The sequence below is a fragment of the Equus caballus genome, chromosome 19, assembly GCF_041296265.1.
Source record: "Equus caballus isolate H_3958 breed thoroughbred chromosome 19, TB-T2T, whole genome shotgun sequence".
NCBI classification, from domain to species: domain Eukaryota; kingdom Metazoa; phylum Chordata; class Mammalia; order Perissodactyla; family Equidae; genus Equus; species Equus caballus.
This window is the reverse complement of record NC_091702.1, coordinates 63,998,324-64,012,253: the sequence shown is the minus strand read 5'-3', so window position 1 is coordinate 64,012,253 and position 13,930 is coordinate 63,998,324. Positions and strand designations below refer to the sequence as shown.

At 41.2% G+C, this 13,930-nt stretch overlaps 1 protein-coding gene across 9 annotated transcripts in view; it reads left to right on the top strand.

Annotated features, from left to right (window-relative positions):
• NXPE3 (neurexophilin and PC-esterase domain family member 3) overlaps nt 1–13,930 on the top strand; it is a 46,006-nt gene that overhangs the window by 20,267 nt on the left and 11,809 nt on the right. For all 9 annotated transcript variants that reach the window (XM_023623841.2, XM_023623837.2, XM_070243845.1 and 6 more), the window contains 2 exons: nt 9,692–10,446; nt 13,250–13,323. In XM_023623841.2, coding sequence (XP_023479609.1) covers nt 9,692–10,446; nt 13,250–13,323 — 829 coding nt within the window. The remainder of the gene's footprint in view (nt 1–9,691; nt 10,447–13,249; nt 13,324–13,930) is intronic.

Genomic DNA, 13,930 nt, shown 5'->3' with positions numbered 1-13,930 from the left:
TCTCCATTTCTTCCTGATTCAGTTTGGGGAGGTTGTAGGAGTCTAGGAAGTTGTCCATTTCTTCCAGGTTGTTCAATTTGTTGGCATATAGTTTTTCATAGTATTCTCTTATGATCCCTTGTATTTCATTGGTATCTGTTGTGATTTCTCCTCTCTCATTCCTAATTTTATTTATTTGCGATTTTTCTCTTCTTTTCTTGGTGAGTCTGGCTAAAGGTTTGTCGATTTTGTTAATTTTTTTGAAGAACCAACTCTTTGTTTCATTGATCCTTTCTATTGTCTTTTTTGTTTCAATATCGTTTATTTCTGCTCTTATTTTTATTATTTCCCTCCTTCTACTGACTCTGGGCTTTGTTTGTTCTTCTTTTTCTAGTTCTGTTAGGTGTCGTTTGAGGTTGCTTATGTGAGCTTTTTCTTGTTTAGTGAGGTGAGCCTGTATTGCAATGAATTTCCCTCTTAGGACTGCTTTTGCTGCATCCCAGATAATTTGGTATGTCGTGTTCTCATTTTCATTTGTCTCCAGATAATATTTGATTTCTTCTTTAATTTCTTCAATGATCCATTGTTTGTTCAGAAGCGTGTTGTTTAGTCTCCACATTTTTGCACCTTTCTCTGCTTTTTTCTTGTAGTTGATTTCTAGTTTCATAGCATTATGATCAGAAAAGATGCTTGATATTATTTCAACTCTCTTGTATTTATTGATGTTCACTTTGTTTCCCAAAATATGGTCAATCCTTGAGAATGTTCCATGTGCACTTGAGAAGAATGTGTAACCTGCTGTTTTTGGATGAAGTGTTCTGTATATATCTATTAAGTCCATCTGGTCTAATTTTTCATTTAATTCTATTATTTCCTTGTTGATTTTCTGTCTGGATGTTCTGTCCATTGGTGTTAATGGTGTGTTGAGGTCCCCTACTATTATTGTATTGTTGTTGATGTCTTCGTTTAGTTCTATTAAGAGTTGCTTTACAAATTTTGGTGCTCCTGTGTTGGGTGCGTATATATTTATAAGTGTTATGTCTTCTTGGTGGAGAGTCCCTTTTATCATTATATACTGCCCCTCTTTGTCTTTCTTTATCTGTTTTGCTTTGAAGTCTACCTTGTCTGATATTAGTATAGCGACACCTGCTTTCTTTTGTTCATTATTAGCTTGGAGTATTGTTCTCCATCCCTTCACTCTGAGTCTGTGTTTGTCTTTGGGGCTGAGGTGTGTTTCCTGGAGGCAGCATATTGTTGGGTCTTGTTCTTTGATCCATCCTGCCACTCTGTGTCTTTTGATTGGGGAGTTCAATCCATTTACATTTAGAGTGATTATTGAGATGTGGGGGCCTACCACTACCATTTTGTGTCTTGTTTTCCGGTTTTCTTCAGTTTCCTTTGTTTCTTGTTCCATGGTTTAATCTGTTCTGATGAAGAGCTGCTACTCTCTGTTGTTGTCCTTCTACTTATCTCCTCTGCTCTTGGTTTTGTAGCCCCTTTCCTTTTTTTGATTTTTCAGGAATGAGAGTTTTCCTGAGGATTTCCTGAAGAAGAGGTTTTCTGGCAATGAACTCCCTTAATTTTTGTTTATCTGGGAAAGTTTTTATTTCTCCATCGTATTTGAAGGATATTTTCGCTGGGTAGAGAATTCTCGGCTGTAGGTTTTTGTCCTTCAGATTTTTGAATATATCATTCCACTCTCTTCTAGCCTGTAAAGTTTCTGCTGAGAAATCTGCTGATAGCCTGATGGGGATTCCTTTGTAGGTTAGTTTCTTTTGCCTGGCTGTCCTTAGTATTTTCTCCTTGTCGTTGACTTTTGCTAGCTTCACTACTATATGCCGTGGGGTTGGTCTTCTTGCATTGATAAAGTTTGGAGATCTATTGGCTTCTGTCACCTGAAGATCCATCTCTCTCACGAGATTTGGGAAGTTCTCAGTCATTATTTCTTTGAATAGGCTTTCTGCCCCTTTCTCCTTCTCTTCTCCCTCTGGTATACCTATAATCCTTACGTTGCATCTCCTAATTGTGTCTGATAATTCTCGGAGAGTTTCTTCATATCTTTTTAGTCTTACTTCTCTCTCCTCCTCTGCCTGCAGCATTTCTATATTCCCATCTTCCAAATTGCTAATTCTTTCCTCCATATTATCGGCCCTACTGTTCAGTGCATCTAGATTTTTCTGAATCTCCTCTATTGTGTTCTTCATTTCCAGTATTTCTGTTTGGTTCTTCTTTATCCTATCAAACTCTTTTGTGACATAGCTCCTGAACTCGTCGAGTTGTCTATCTGAATTCTCTCTTAACTCATTGAGTATTTTAATGATGGCTGTTTTGGAGTCATCATCATTTAGGTTATATATCTCATTTTCTTTGGGATTGTTTTCTGTGTATTTGTTATTTTCCTTCTGTTCTGGAGATTTAATGTATTTTTTCATATTGCTTGATGTTGTAGATTTGTGCCTCTGCATAGAGATAGAGTTTAGTTGCTCCTTCCACTTGTTTCTGCTGGTGTGGTGGGGGAGCAGCTGTTTATACTGCACCAACCAGGAACCCTATCCACAGTTGCTAACTGGGCCTGGGCCCCTCCTCGTAGTCACATTGGTCCTTTGGATTCCCTCTTCTGCCGTGGGGGCCGTCACAGAGGGACTTCAGGCTGCTGGTGCCTACTGTTGCAGCCCACCTAGACGTGCTCCCTCCTTGGGGTCTGCAACGGTGTTATGGGCTTTTCCAGCGGCCAGGGGTAGGATCACTTATAGTTGCCGCTCTGTCACTGTCGGCACCCACAAAATCTCACTTGTCCACTATGGGTCGCAGCACAGCTATTGGCATCTTCTACAGTCTGTGGTTAGCTCACCTAGCTATGCTACTTTTGTCTCCGGGTCTTCCAGCCTTGTGGCTCCCGGATGGGTGCTCTCTACTAGTGCTGTGCAGAGGCTTTCGCTGAGGCTGCTGTGAGCCTGTAGGGTTTCCCCCTAGGTTACGGAGCTGGGTCGCTGGAACTCCACCCAGCCCCAGTCCTGTTTCCCAGGAACTCAGGGAGCCCTTTGCCCTGTCTGGGGGATAGCCGGAGATCCTGATTTCAGTGGTAGGTGGTCAGCTGCTGCCCTGCCTGATATTCTTCTCTCTGGGACCCTCCCAGTGTTGTGGATGCTGGGCGTGGTCCCTCCACTAATGGCAGACAGAGAGCCCTGTCTGCTGCCCGGGCGGAACTCCGGAGCCTCCCCTCTGGGCTGCGGAGCCGGCCCCTGGAGCTTCACCCAGCCCGAGTCCTCTCCGAGATCTCCGGCAATCCCTAGCCCCACGGGGCGGGCAACGGCAGCTGGGGGTCACCTCGCCCTCTGGGATTCTCTCCGGGACTTTCCCAGAGTTGTGAATGCTGGGCGTGGCCCCTCCGCTAATGGCTGACAGAGAGTTTTGTCTGCTGCCCTGGCGGAACCCATTACCCTTTTTAATGAACAAATAATACCATGTGCTTCTTTAAAATGAAGACTCCTAATGAAATCCTTTCAACTGAAAATGTCTGTATGTAAGTGTAAAATGAGAAGGAAAAAATACAGATCTAAGAAGATCATTAAAAAACCTTCTTGTATTTTGGGGTTAATGTTACCTTGTATGGAGTTATTTTTACCTTGTATAGGATTTCATAGTGGTTTAGCATATTTGGGGAGTCGAGACCTTGGTTTGGTGGTTTATAACAGGTAATACTAACTATTGAGAAGAGTAATTTTTCGTTTTGCTTTGTTGTTGTTACTGGTTTTTTCCCACTTGCAATCTAACTCATTGTACAATGTAGGATGTAGTTTTCTGCACCCATTTTCCAATGTGTGTGTGTGTGTGTGTGTGTGTGTGTGTGTGTGTGTGAGATTTTTTCCACACCACTAGGCAATTCTTAGATACCAGCAGGGGGTCCTACAATTCATCTCAATTCTGATACTATCTACTTGGAGATAGCATCAGATCCCACAGGTTAATAAGGGCTCAGTCCTACAAGACTGTCCCCCCACCACCTTCAGATGCCAGTTGCAGGTCCAGGTTGTCATCTGTGCTTCTGACAGACTGGCTGTAGATCGGAGGGTCCATTGACCCATGCTTTGGGTTCGATTAATTTGCTACAGCAGCTCACAGAGCTCAGAGAAATATTTTACTTACTAGATTACTGGTTTATTATAAAAGGATAAAACTCAGGAACAGCCAGATGGAAGAGATGCGTTAAGACAAGGTATGTGGGAAGGGCACGGAGCTTCCATGCCTTTAGGAATGCACCACTTTCCCCAACTCTCCACGTATTCACTAACCTGGAAGCTCTCTCCAAACCCTGTCTTTTGGGTTTTTATGGAGGCTTCATTCTGTAGGCGTGAGTGATCAAGTCATTGGTTGTTGGCGATGGGTTCAACCTCCAGCTACTCTCCCCTTCCCAGAGGTCAGAGGGTGGGACTATAAATTCCAACCCTGTAATCATGGTTGCTTCTGCTAAAAGCAGCCAACACACTTAGGTGCTTTCCAAAAGTCACCTCATTAACATAAACCCAGTTGTGGTGGAAAGGGGCTTGTTATGAACAACAAGACACCCATTTCACCTTTATGGCTCTGCAGCATTTTCAGGAACTGAGGAGAAGAAACCAAATTTTATAACAAAAGATGCTCCCATTGCTCTTATCACTCAGGAAATTCCAAGGGTTTTGCAGCTGAGAGCCAGGAACTGTGGACAAAGACCAAATATGTACTTCCTATAAATCACTATATCAAAGGCACGTATCTATTTTTTCCTGTCCATTTGTCCATCTGTGCTTCTATGTATTAAGAAAATACTTAATGAAACATATAAAAAAGTTCAAAGAGTAGAGAATGATATTAAGTATATAATTGAATTCCCTCCCCTTTCTTCACTTTCAGTGTTGTTTCTTGGATATAACTGCTGTTTTTAATTATTTGGGAATTAGCACTAATTGTGTATCACATACTTATCTGGATTTGTCAAGTTTGCATCGTATCTCCTGACCCTTCCACCTGACGCAGGATAGTGTGGGTAGTTCAGAACCCAGACTGAAGTCAGACTGCTTGGGTTCCAATCCTGGCTTACTGCTCATTGATGCGGGCTTGGTGAGTCAAGGAGTCGAAAGAAAGATTTCTTGGACTCTGAAGGTCTGGCAGTAGTGCTCTTTTAGTCAGAGAATAGCATGGAGTAGCATGGGGACAGGACCCATGGGCAGTAAGAGCTGCAGGCATGGGGACAGGACCCATGGGCAGTAAGAGCTGCAGGCATGGGGACAGGACCCATGGGCAGTAAGAGCTGCAGGCATGGGGACAGGACCCATGGGCAGTAAAGAGCTGCAATGGGTTGAGGGCACGGCTAAATTTATAAAGCATAGACATGTGAGTTATTTCTTTACAAGGCAAAGAAAGATTATGTTAAAAAAAAGTCATTAAAATGGTACCAGTGTAGGTGGGGTCTGGTTATTGGATGGTCTTATAACTTTAGAGAAGAATCGGATTGGATCAGGTCAGGACATCCTATGCTTCCCGGAGGATGATATAGATCCGTATGTAGGGCAGGTCACCTTGGACTTCTCTCCTTGGGGCAGGGGCAGCCTTGATCCTCATCACTCATAACCTACATGATCTTGGGCAAATTACTAAGCCATTCTGTGCCTTAGTTTCTTTGTCTATAAGGTGGACTTAATCATAGGACTTATCTTATGGGATGGTTTGAAATCGTATTGAAAGATTCATGTAAAGTCTTTTAGAGTGTCTGGCACATAAGTGTGCAACAATGTTGGCTGATACTCCTCCTCTTGTTAAGAGTGAAAGGTGAGATCTTCTGATGACTCACACTTTCTGTCACTCTCTTTCCAAAATTTGTAAAATTGTTTTCATTTCTCTACATTAAATAGTGTATTTAGGTCTTTGTTTCCCTAACAGCATTAGACAATATGTCTTAACTGCCTCCTGTGAGTGAGGAAGAAAAGTACTCCTGCGTTATTTTACGTTTGACTTCTGTTAGCCTATAATATTACTTTTGCATCATCGGGTTTTATAATCTTTAGATTTATTGCTCTAACTATAATTAAGGCTAATGTCTATTCTTTATGGATTGATTGTTATGCTTAAACATCATAGCATACGGCATTTACATTATTATGTTTATGTAAATGTTACTCAATATAGAAGATGATCCTTTGAAACCAAACCTATATTTCTTAGAAGTGTGTTGTTTAATCTCCAGGTATTTTGGGATTTCCCAGCTATCTTTCTGTTACTGATTTCTAGTTTAATTCCATTGTAGTCTAATAGCAGACATTATATGATTTCTCTTCTTTTCGATTTTTCAAGGTGTATTTTATGGCCCAGAATGTGGTCTGTTTTGGTAAGTGTTCCACATGAGGCTTGAGAAGAGTGTATATTCTGCTGTTATTGGATAAGTAGTTTATAGATGTATATTATATTCAGTTGATTGATGGTGATTAATGGTGCTGTTGAGGTCAACTGTGTCCTTACTGATTATCTACTTGCTGGATCTGTCCATTTCTGATAGAAGAGTGTTAAAGTCTTCAACTATAATAACAAATTCATCTGTTTTTCCTTGCGGTTTTATCAGTTTTTGCCTCACATATTTTGACTATTGTTAGGCACGTATCCATTAAAGATTGTTATGTCTTCTTGGAGAATTGATCCCTTTATATTATGCCCTTCTTTATCTCTGACGACTTTCCTTGTTCTGAAGTCTGTTTTGTCTGAAATTAATATAACTACTCCCACTTTCTTTTGATTGGTGCTGGCGTGGTATGTCTTTCTCCATCCATTTATTTGTAATCTATGTATGTCTTTACATTGAAAGTAGATTTCTTGTAGACAACATATAATTGAGTCTTGTTTTTTAATTCATTCTGATAGTCTCTGTCTTTTAATTGGTACATTTAGCCTATTGATGTTCAAAGTGATTATTGATATAGTTGGATTAACATCTACCATATTTGTTACTGTTTTCTATTCCTTGTACTTGTTCTTTGTTCCTATTTTTGTCTTCTGCACTTTTCTGACTTGTGGTTTTAACTGAGCATTTTGTAGATTCCATTTTCTCTCCTTTCTTAGTATATCAATTATACTTCTTATTTTACTTTCTTTTTTTAAGGAAGGAGAAAGGGCTTTTTTTTTAGATTGGCACCTGAGCTAACATCTGTTGCCAATCTTTGCTTTTTTTCTTCTTCTCCTCCCCTAAGCACCCCCAGTACATAGTTGTATATTCTAGTTGTGAGTGCTGCCTCAGCATGGCCTGACAAGCAGTGCCATGTCCGTGCCCAGGATCTGAACCAGTGAAACCCTGGGCTGCCGAAGCGGAGCACGCGAACTTAACCAGTTGGCCACGGGACGGGCCTTTATTTTACTTTTTTAGGTGATTACCCTAGAGTTTGCAATACACATTTCCAACTAATCTAAGTCTACTATCAAACAACAGTATATCGCTTCCTGGGTAGTGCAGTTATAAAATATTCCTAATTTCTCCTTCCTGTCCCTCGTGTCATTGCTGTCATTCATTTCACTTAAAGATAAGTGTAGGGGCCGGCCCCATGGTGTAGCAGTTAAGTTTGCACGTTCTGCTTCAGTGGCACCAGGTTTGCTGGTTTAGCTCCCCAGTGCAGACATGGCATCGCTTGGCAAGCCATGCTGTGGTAGGTGTCCCACATATTAAAAAAAAGTAGAGGAAGATGGGCATGGATGTTAGCTTGGGACCAGTCTTCCTCAGCAAAAAGAAGAGGATTGGCAGATGTTAGCTCAGGGCTAATCTTCCTCAAAAAAAAAAAAGTGTAAGTGGTTAGTTATCTAAATCAACCAAGATCTCTCAAACAAAGGAGCAGTGGTGGGGTAATCTGACTCTTTATCTAGTCATGTGGCTGGCAATGTGTTTTTTTGACATAGCTGTCTTTGAAGTGGATGCCTCTTTGAAATGGATGTCTTGGCAATCAAAGTTCAAAAAAGAAAGATCACCTGTCAGGACTTACACTACAGGAAGATTACAGAGGTTTCTCTATATATTCCCTACCCCCACATGCATCCCCCACATGCATAGCCTTCCCCATTGTTAATGTCACTTACTGGATAGTACATTTTTTACAAAAGATGAACCTACATTGTCTCGACGAAAATAATCCATAACCAATCTATAAATGAAAATTTGGGTGAGTTTATTCTGAGCTGAAATCTGAGGACCATGGCCCGGGGCCTTTATTCCTGAAGTAAGAAAGGGCACCAAAGAAGTGAGGTATACAGAGTGGTTATATACCCCCAAACAGGATGTTTCACATATGATTGAAATGTCCCTTCCACAATAGTCACAAGATTGCCCTGTCGGCACAGCACTTGATGGACACAGCAGGTAGTGGGTCTGCTATCTCAGAGGGGGTAGCAGGAGGCAAGCTTATTGTCTCGAGCTGGGTGGTCACAGCAATCAGTTCCTAGCCTAAGGAAAGATGCTTAATCCTTAAGGAAATGCCAGCGTTGGGAGAGGGAGGGAAGTTGCACCTTTATCTCAAGGGCCTTTGTTCTTGCCATAGGGAATATCTAAAGCAGATATACAATGCATGCTCAACGGCCTTGGTCAGGCCCTTTTGGAAAGACAAGGTCAGGCCGAATTAGGTTTACACCAAATGGCTTCCTCATATTCTCCAATATATCCTGTTGCTTGCCATTTTTATTTGTCAGTTGACATGTCATAATCACACAAGGTCTGTAGTTTACATTTGGGTTCACTCTTGGTGTTGTACATTCTTTGGGTTTGGATGAATGTATGATGACATCTGTTTATCGTTATAATATCATACAGAGTTTTTTGCCTGCCCTAAAAATCCTCTCTGCTCTGTCTCGCATTTCTTTTTGATTCTTTCTTGGAATTTCCATCTCTCTCCTTACATTGCCCATCTGTTCTTTCATGTTGTCTGCTTTGGCCATTAGAAATCTTAGCATATTAATCACACTTGTTTTAAATTCCTGGTCTTATTGTTCCAACATCCCTGATATGTCTGAGTCTGCTTCTGATGCTTGATCTGTGTTTTCAAACTTTGTTTTTTGCCTTTTAGTATGTCTTGTAATTTTTTGTTGAAAGCTGGACATGATGTATTGGGTAAAAGGAACTCTGATAAATAGGCTTTTAGTGGTGGTAAGGTGTTGGGGAGGTGAAGTGTCTTTTAGTTCTACGATTAAATCTTGGTCTTTTAGTGACCCTGTGCTCATGGCTGTGAGCTCTGAAAGTGCTTCTTAGTCCTCCCCACACACCTTAAGTTGGACAGAATGGTTAGAATGGGCTGGAATTGTGTATGTTCCTTACCCCAATAGGTTAGACTCTGGTAAAATAGTTTCTCTTGAGGGCAGGCCTTGTTAAGAAGAACAGAATGCTCTGGTGTATTTCAAAATAATTCCTTTTTCCCCTTCTCTTGCTGGAAGCACAAGGAAATTTTTCTCTGATATTTGCTGTGGGAACCTGATTGAGCTCCAGGAGGTAAAACTCACAAAAGTGTGGGGATCCCTCTGTGACTTTATTCCTCATCTTGATTTCACCGTGTTACAGTGAGATAGCCCTGTAAAACTCGTGAGTGCTGGTTTTTGAAACAATGCCATTGCAAGTAGTTTTATTAAAGTTTAAACTGAAGCAGAGATTTATTTGGTTGAATATGAGGAAATTCATTGTAGCTTTGGTTTCTGTCGTTTGTGTCTTTCTCTTCAGTACTTGGATCATGAGACTGTTTCGGCCATGTTCATCGACAGTAGTGGGCAGTTTGTTTCCTCCCAGGTGTCAGGAATTAGCCGGAATCCTTACTGTGGCTATGAGCACCAGACTCTGTCCAGCCGGGAGCGCATGGAAGAGGACTCCTTGCTGGCCGCCTTACAGTGGCAGGTGCCTGACATGGGCCCAGTCCCATTTTTGAAGAGCACTGACCCTTCTTCCAGCTACTTTGTCATCTTGAACTCTGCAGCCTTCTTCAAGGTGGGAAGCCAGCTAGAGGTGCTGGTTCATGTACAGGATTTTCAAAGAAAGCCCAAGAAGTATGGTGGAGACTACCTGCAGGCCAGAATCCACTCTCCTAAGCTGCAGGCAGGGGCTGTGGGCAGAGTGGTAGACTACCAGAATGGGTCTTACAAGGTCTTTTTCACATTGCTCTGGCCAGGCAAAGTTAAAGTGTCTGTATCTCTGGTCCACCCCAGTGAAGGGATCAGAGTTCTTCAGCACCTGCAGGAAGAGAAGCCAGACAGGGTCTATTTCAAGAGTCTCTTCCGTTCAGGAAGAATTTCTGAGACTACTGAATGCAACGTGTGTCTTCCTGGGAGCCTGCCCCTGTGTAACTTCACAGATCTCTACACTGGAGAACCCTGGTTCTGCTTCAAGCCGAAGAAGCTGCCTTGCAGCAGCAGGATTAACCATTTCAAAGGCGGGTACCTGAAGGGCCTTGTCACCGCTGCCGAGAATGCCTTCTTCCAGAGGTGCGCTCCCATTCTCGGTTGATGGAAGAGTCGCTTTCCGCCGTCCTTATCCTGTTTAGGAGACTTTCCGGTTTTGGTTATATGCTGCTTCTCTCTCTGAACTTGGCCCCATTCAGGAGAGATGGTCAATAAGAAAATAAACACAGATTTATATTTTGTGATTTGTTTTTTAAAAGTGAAGTTTAGTACTTGTTCCAGTTCAAATTAAAGACCTTTTACCCTTGAATTTTTGTTTTTTTACCCTCCTATCTATGTTTTACTTCAGAACTACATAGCATGTCTGTAGCTGTATAAGCAGGGTCACTTATTCACAGATGAAAGAACCATCCAAGAACAGGGCAGCTAGAGGGCTGGTAGTCAGGTTGGTGTTTTAGCTTCATGTCTAATAAACTAAAACTGTTTTTCTGTTTTTGCTGAGGAAGATTCTCCTGAGCTAACACCCACTGCTGATCTTCCTCTTTTTCTATGTAAGCCACTGACACAACTTGGCCACTGACAGACAAGTGGTGTAGGTCTGCACCCAGGAACTGAACCCGGGCCACAGAAGCAGAGCACACCAAACTTAACCACTAGGCCACTGGAGCCGGCCCTAAAACATTTTTAAGTGATATATTATCAGTTGTTAAAGTCATATAAAAATTGATTGACAGGGAAAAGATGAATTATGGCAATATTGCTGATTTAATGGTAAGCATGGCAAACCAGGAACACCATAGCAAACTACATTTTTTAAGTTAACAGTTGTTGAAATTACTACATCATTGTGCACAAATTCCTATTTTTGAAACTAAATGTAAAACTTTTTAGCATAATGATCAATACATGAAGTAATGTGCAGAGCCAAATGTGTGGAGTCAGTGTGAATTAGAATTTCTGTTTTCTTCAACAGTCCATATAGTTCTGAAATAAAACAACATTCCTAAGAAACAAAGTTAGAAAAGCTACCTGGTCAAAAAGTACCATTATTTGTAAGGATGTAAAAATGTTTTTTATTTTTTAATGAAATATGTACTTTTTAAACATTCCCTGGTAGAGAGGGATTTTTGCTGAGTATATCGGAACACCTTAAAAAATTTTGTTCTGTGGCCACTCATTACTTGGTGGGGGAAGATTCCTACCATAGGGTGTGTGGACTATAGGAGCTTCTAAAATAAAACCCTCGGATTTCCACTTCTCCTGGAGTCAACTTTTGGTCAAAACAGTCTGTGCACGTTTGGCGGACTCCTGCCATGCTTTAGAAGGCCGGCAGGGGGAGCATGCCTCAGGGTACTTACTGTACCGTTCTCAAGAAGGCTGCCGACTTTTTTGCACAGCTCAGGACAAAAGGACGTTAGCTGTAGTTTGAATCCTGGCTTCAGACCTCAGACACGCTATTTATTGATGACTGGGAGCAGATTATTTCATTTCCGTGCACTTTTTGCCTCTGTGTGAAGACTGCTCAGTTACAGCCTTTTAGAGTTGTGTTGTCAGTCCACTTAGTGGCCTAGCAAAGAGGAGGAGTGTAGCTTGTAATTTACTGAAATTCCGTGTGGAAAAAAGTGGGAGAAAGGTTAGAGAATTGTTAGTGTAAAATTTAAAAATATTGCTAACAGTAAATCCCACCGTTAAAACCAAAAAAGCACCTGTGAATCCAGAAGGATAAAGCAATGTCTGTCCTGACCTTTAATTTGGATTTGCTGCCTTATGATTCCTGCATAACTAGATTGAGGTTAAACATTTTTACAGGAAAATTGCAGAGGTGAACTTTTCATTTTTACCTTAAAGTGCTAAACTTGTGCAAGCAGTTTATCTGTGCTCTCTTAGAACGCCTGTTCTCTCTCAAGTGTCACTGATTTAAGCTGTGAAATCCGGATATCCTCTAATGTAGCTCCTGTCCTTCCTTCCTTCCCATGAGAATGTCTCTTCTGAGAAACGGAGGTGCTGCATGTTTTGTTTACTAGCTTCTAAGACAGTGCCTGGCACATAATAGAAGCTTAAGAGTTAGTTAAGAACAAATCTCTTTTGAATTGATTTTTGATGAAACAAAAAATCATGACTGCAAGTTCCTACATCAAGAGTTTGGAAACTTAGCATTTTTTGTCTGTTTGTTTTTGGTCTAAGTGTAAGAGGCCTAATTATTGTGACCCAGTGTCTGGAACAGTTACTCTAAGTTTTCTGTATCTTCTCCTGGACTCCACTCTGCCCTGCTTTCTCATGCAGCCCTCCATCAGATATTTTCCAAGCACGGACTCTAGTCAAGGGCCTGTGCTAAGTCCTGAAGACAAAAGGTGAGTGGGACACAGTCCATGTCGTTGAAGAGCGTGCATTTTAGTAAGGGAGCCATACTCATGATGAACAAAGTACCACGTGAGTGTGTGTCTGGGGACACATGTCCCCAGGGGGACTTATCTGCCTTCTTGGCAGGGCATCAGGAATCTGCTGTGACTCAATGCTGCATAGATTTGCAGCTTGAAAACAAATAGTGACAAAATAGACACTTTCATCAGTGTGAGCCATTCTGAGTCCAAGGGGAGTAAGTAATTCAAACCAGGATTTGTCATTCTGGAGTTTGCACTCTTAGGGCTAAGCAGTGAAAACATAGGAACCTATGTAATTCTTATTCAGTTTATATATCTATATAACCTGCTTATTACAAGAGACCTAGTTTATTAAGTATTAACTGTGTTGATGAACATTATAAGAATATTTCATCTTAATCAGGCTCTGTGAAGTCATATCCATTTTTTTATTTGTGAATAAAGATGCATATTGGAAAATAAATGTTCCTGAATCTAAGCTTGTGCTCTTTTTCTTCCTCCTAAAGTGGTGTCAATATCAAAGTGCCGATCAACTCCAGTGGACCTGACTGGGTGACCGTGATTCCCAGGAGGACGAAAGGTAAACAGGAATGAGCTCCAGGATTGACAGTGGTTCTTGCTAAGTGGGTTGAGGCCCTGTAGTTTCACTGATGTTACAAAAACTTCTTTTTCCCTTTAATTTGCCATGGTGACTTCTGGGCACAATTGAAAATACTGAAAGAGCTGTTTGATTAACATAAATCAGATCTTATTGCATAATCTTGGGTTTTGCTGTTTATGCTCATGTAAAAGTTGTCTTCTTCCTCCCTCCCTCAGGAGCCTTCAGAGCTGTGCTGTCCAATATGGTATCTACCCACATGTGGCTATTATAAATTTAAATTAATGAGATTAAATAAAATAAAAAATTCAATTCTTCAGTCTCATATGCTCAAGAGCCACATGTGGCTAGTGGCTACCACATTGGACAGCATTTTATAAAGAATATATCCATCATTGCAGAAAGTTCTGTTGGCTATCACTGCTCTAGAGATATTCAAGAAATGTGTGCAAAATTGTCATGGAAACTTTTTGTTTTTTTGGCTGAAGAAGATTCGCCCTGAACTAACATGTCTTGCCAGTCTTCCTCTTTCTGCTTGATGAAGATTGTCACTCAGCTAACATCTGTACCAGTCTTCCTCCATTTTGCA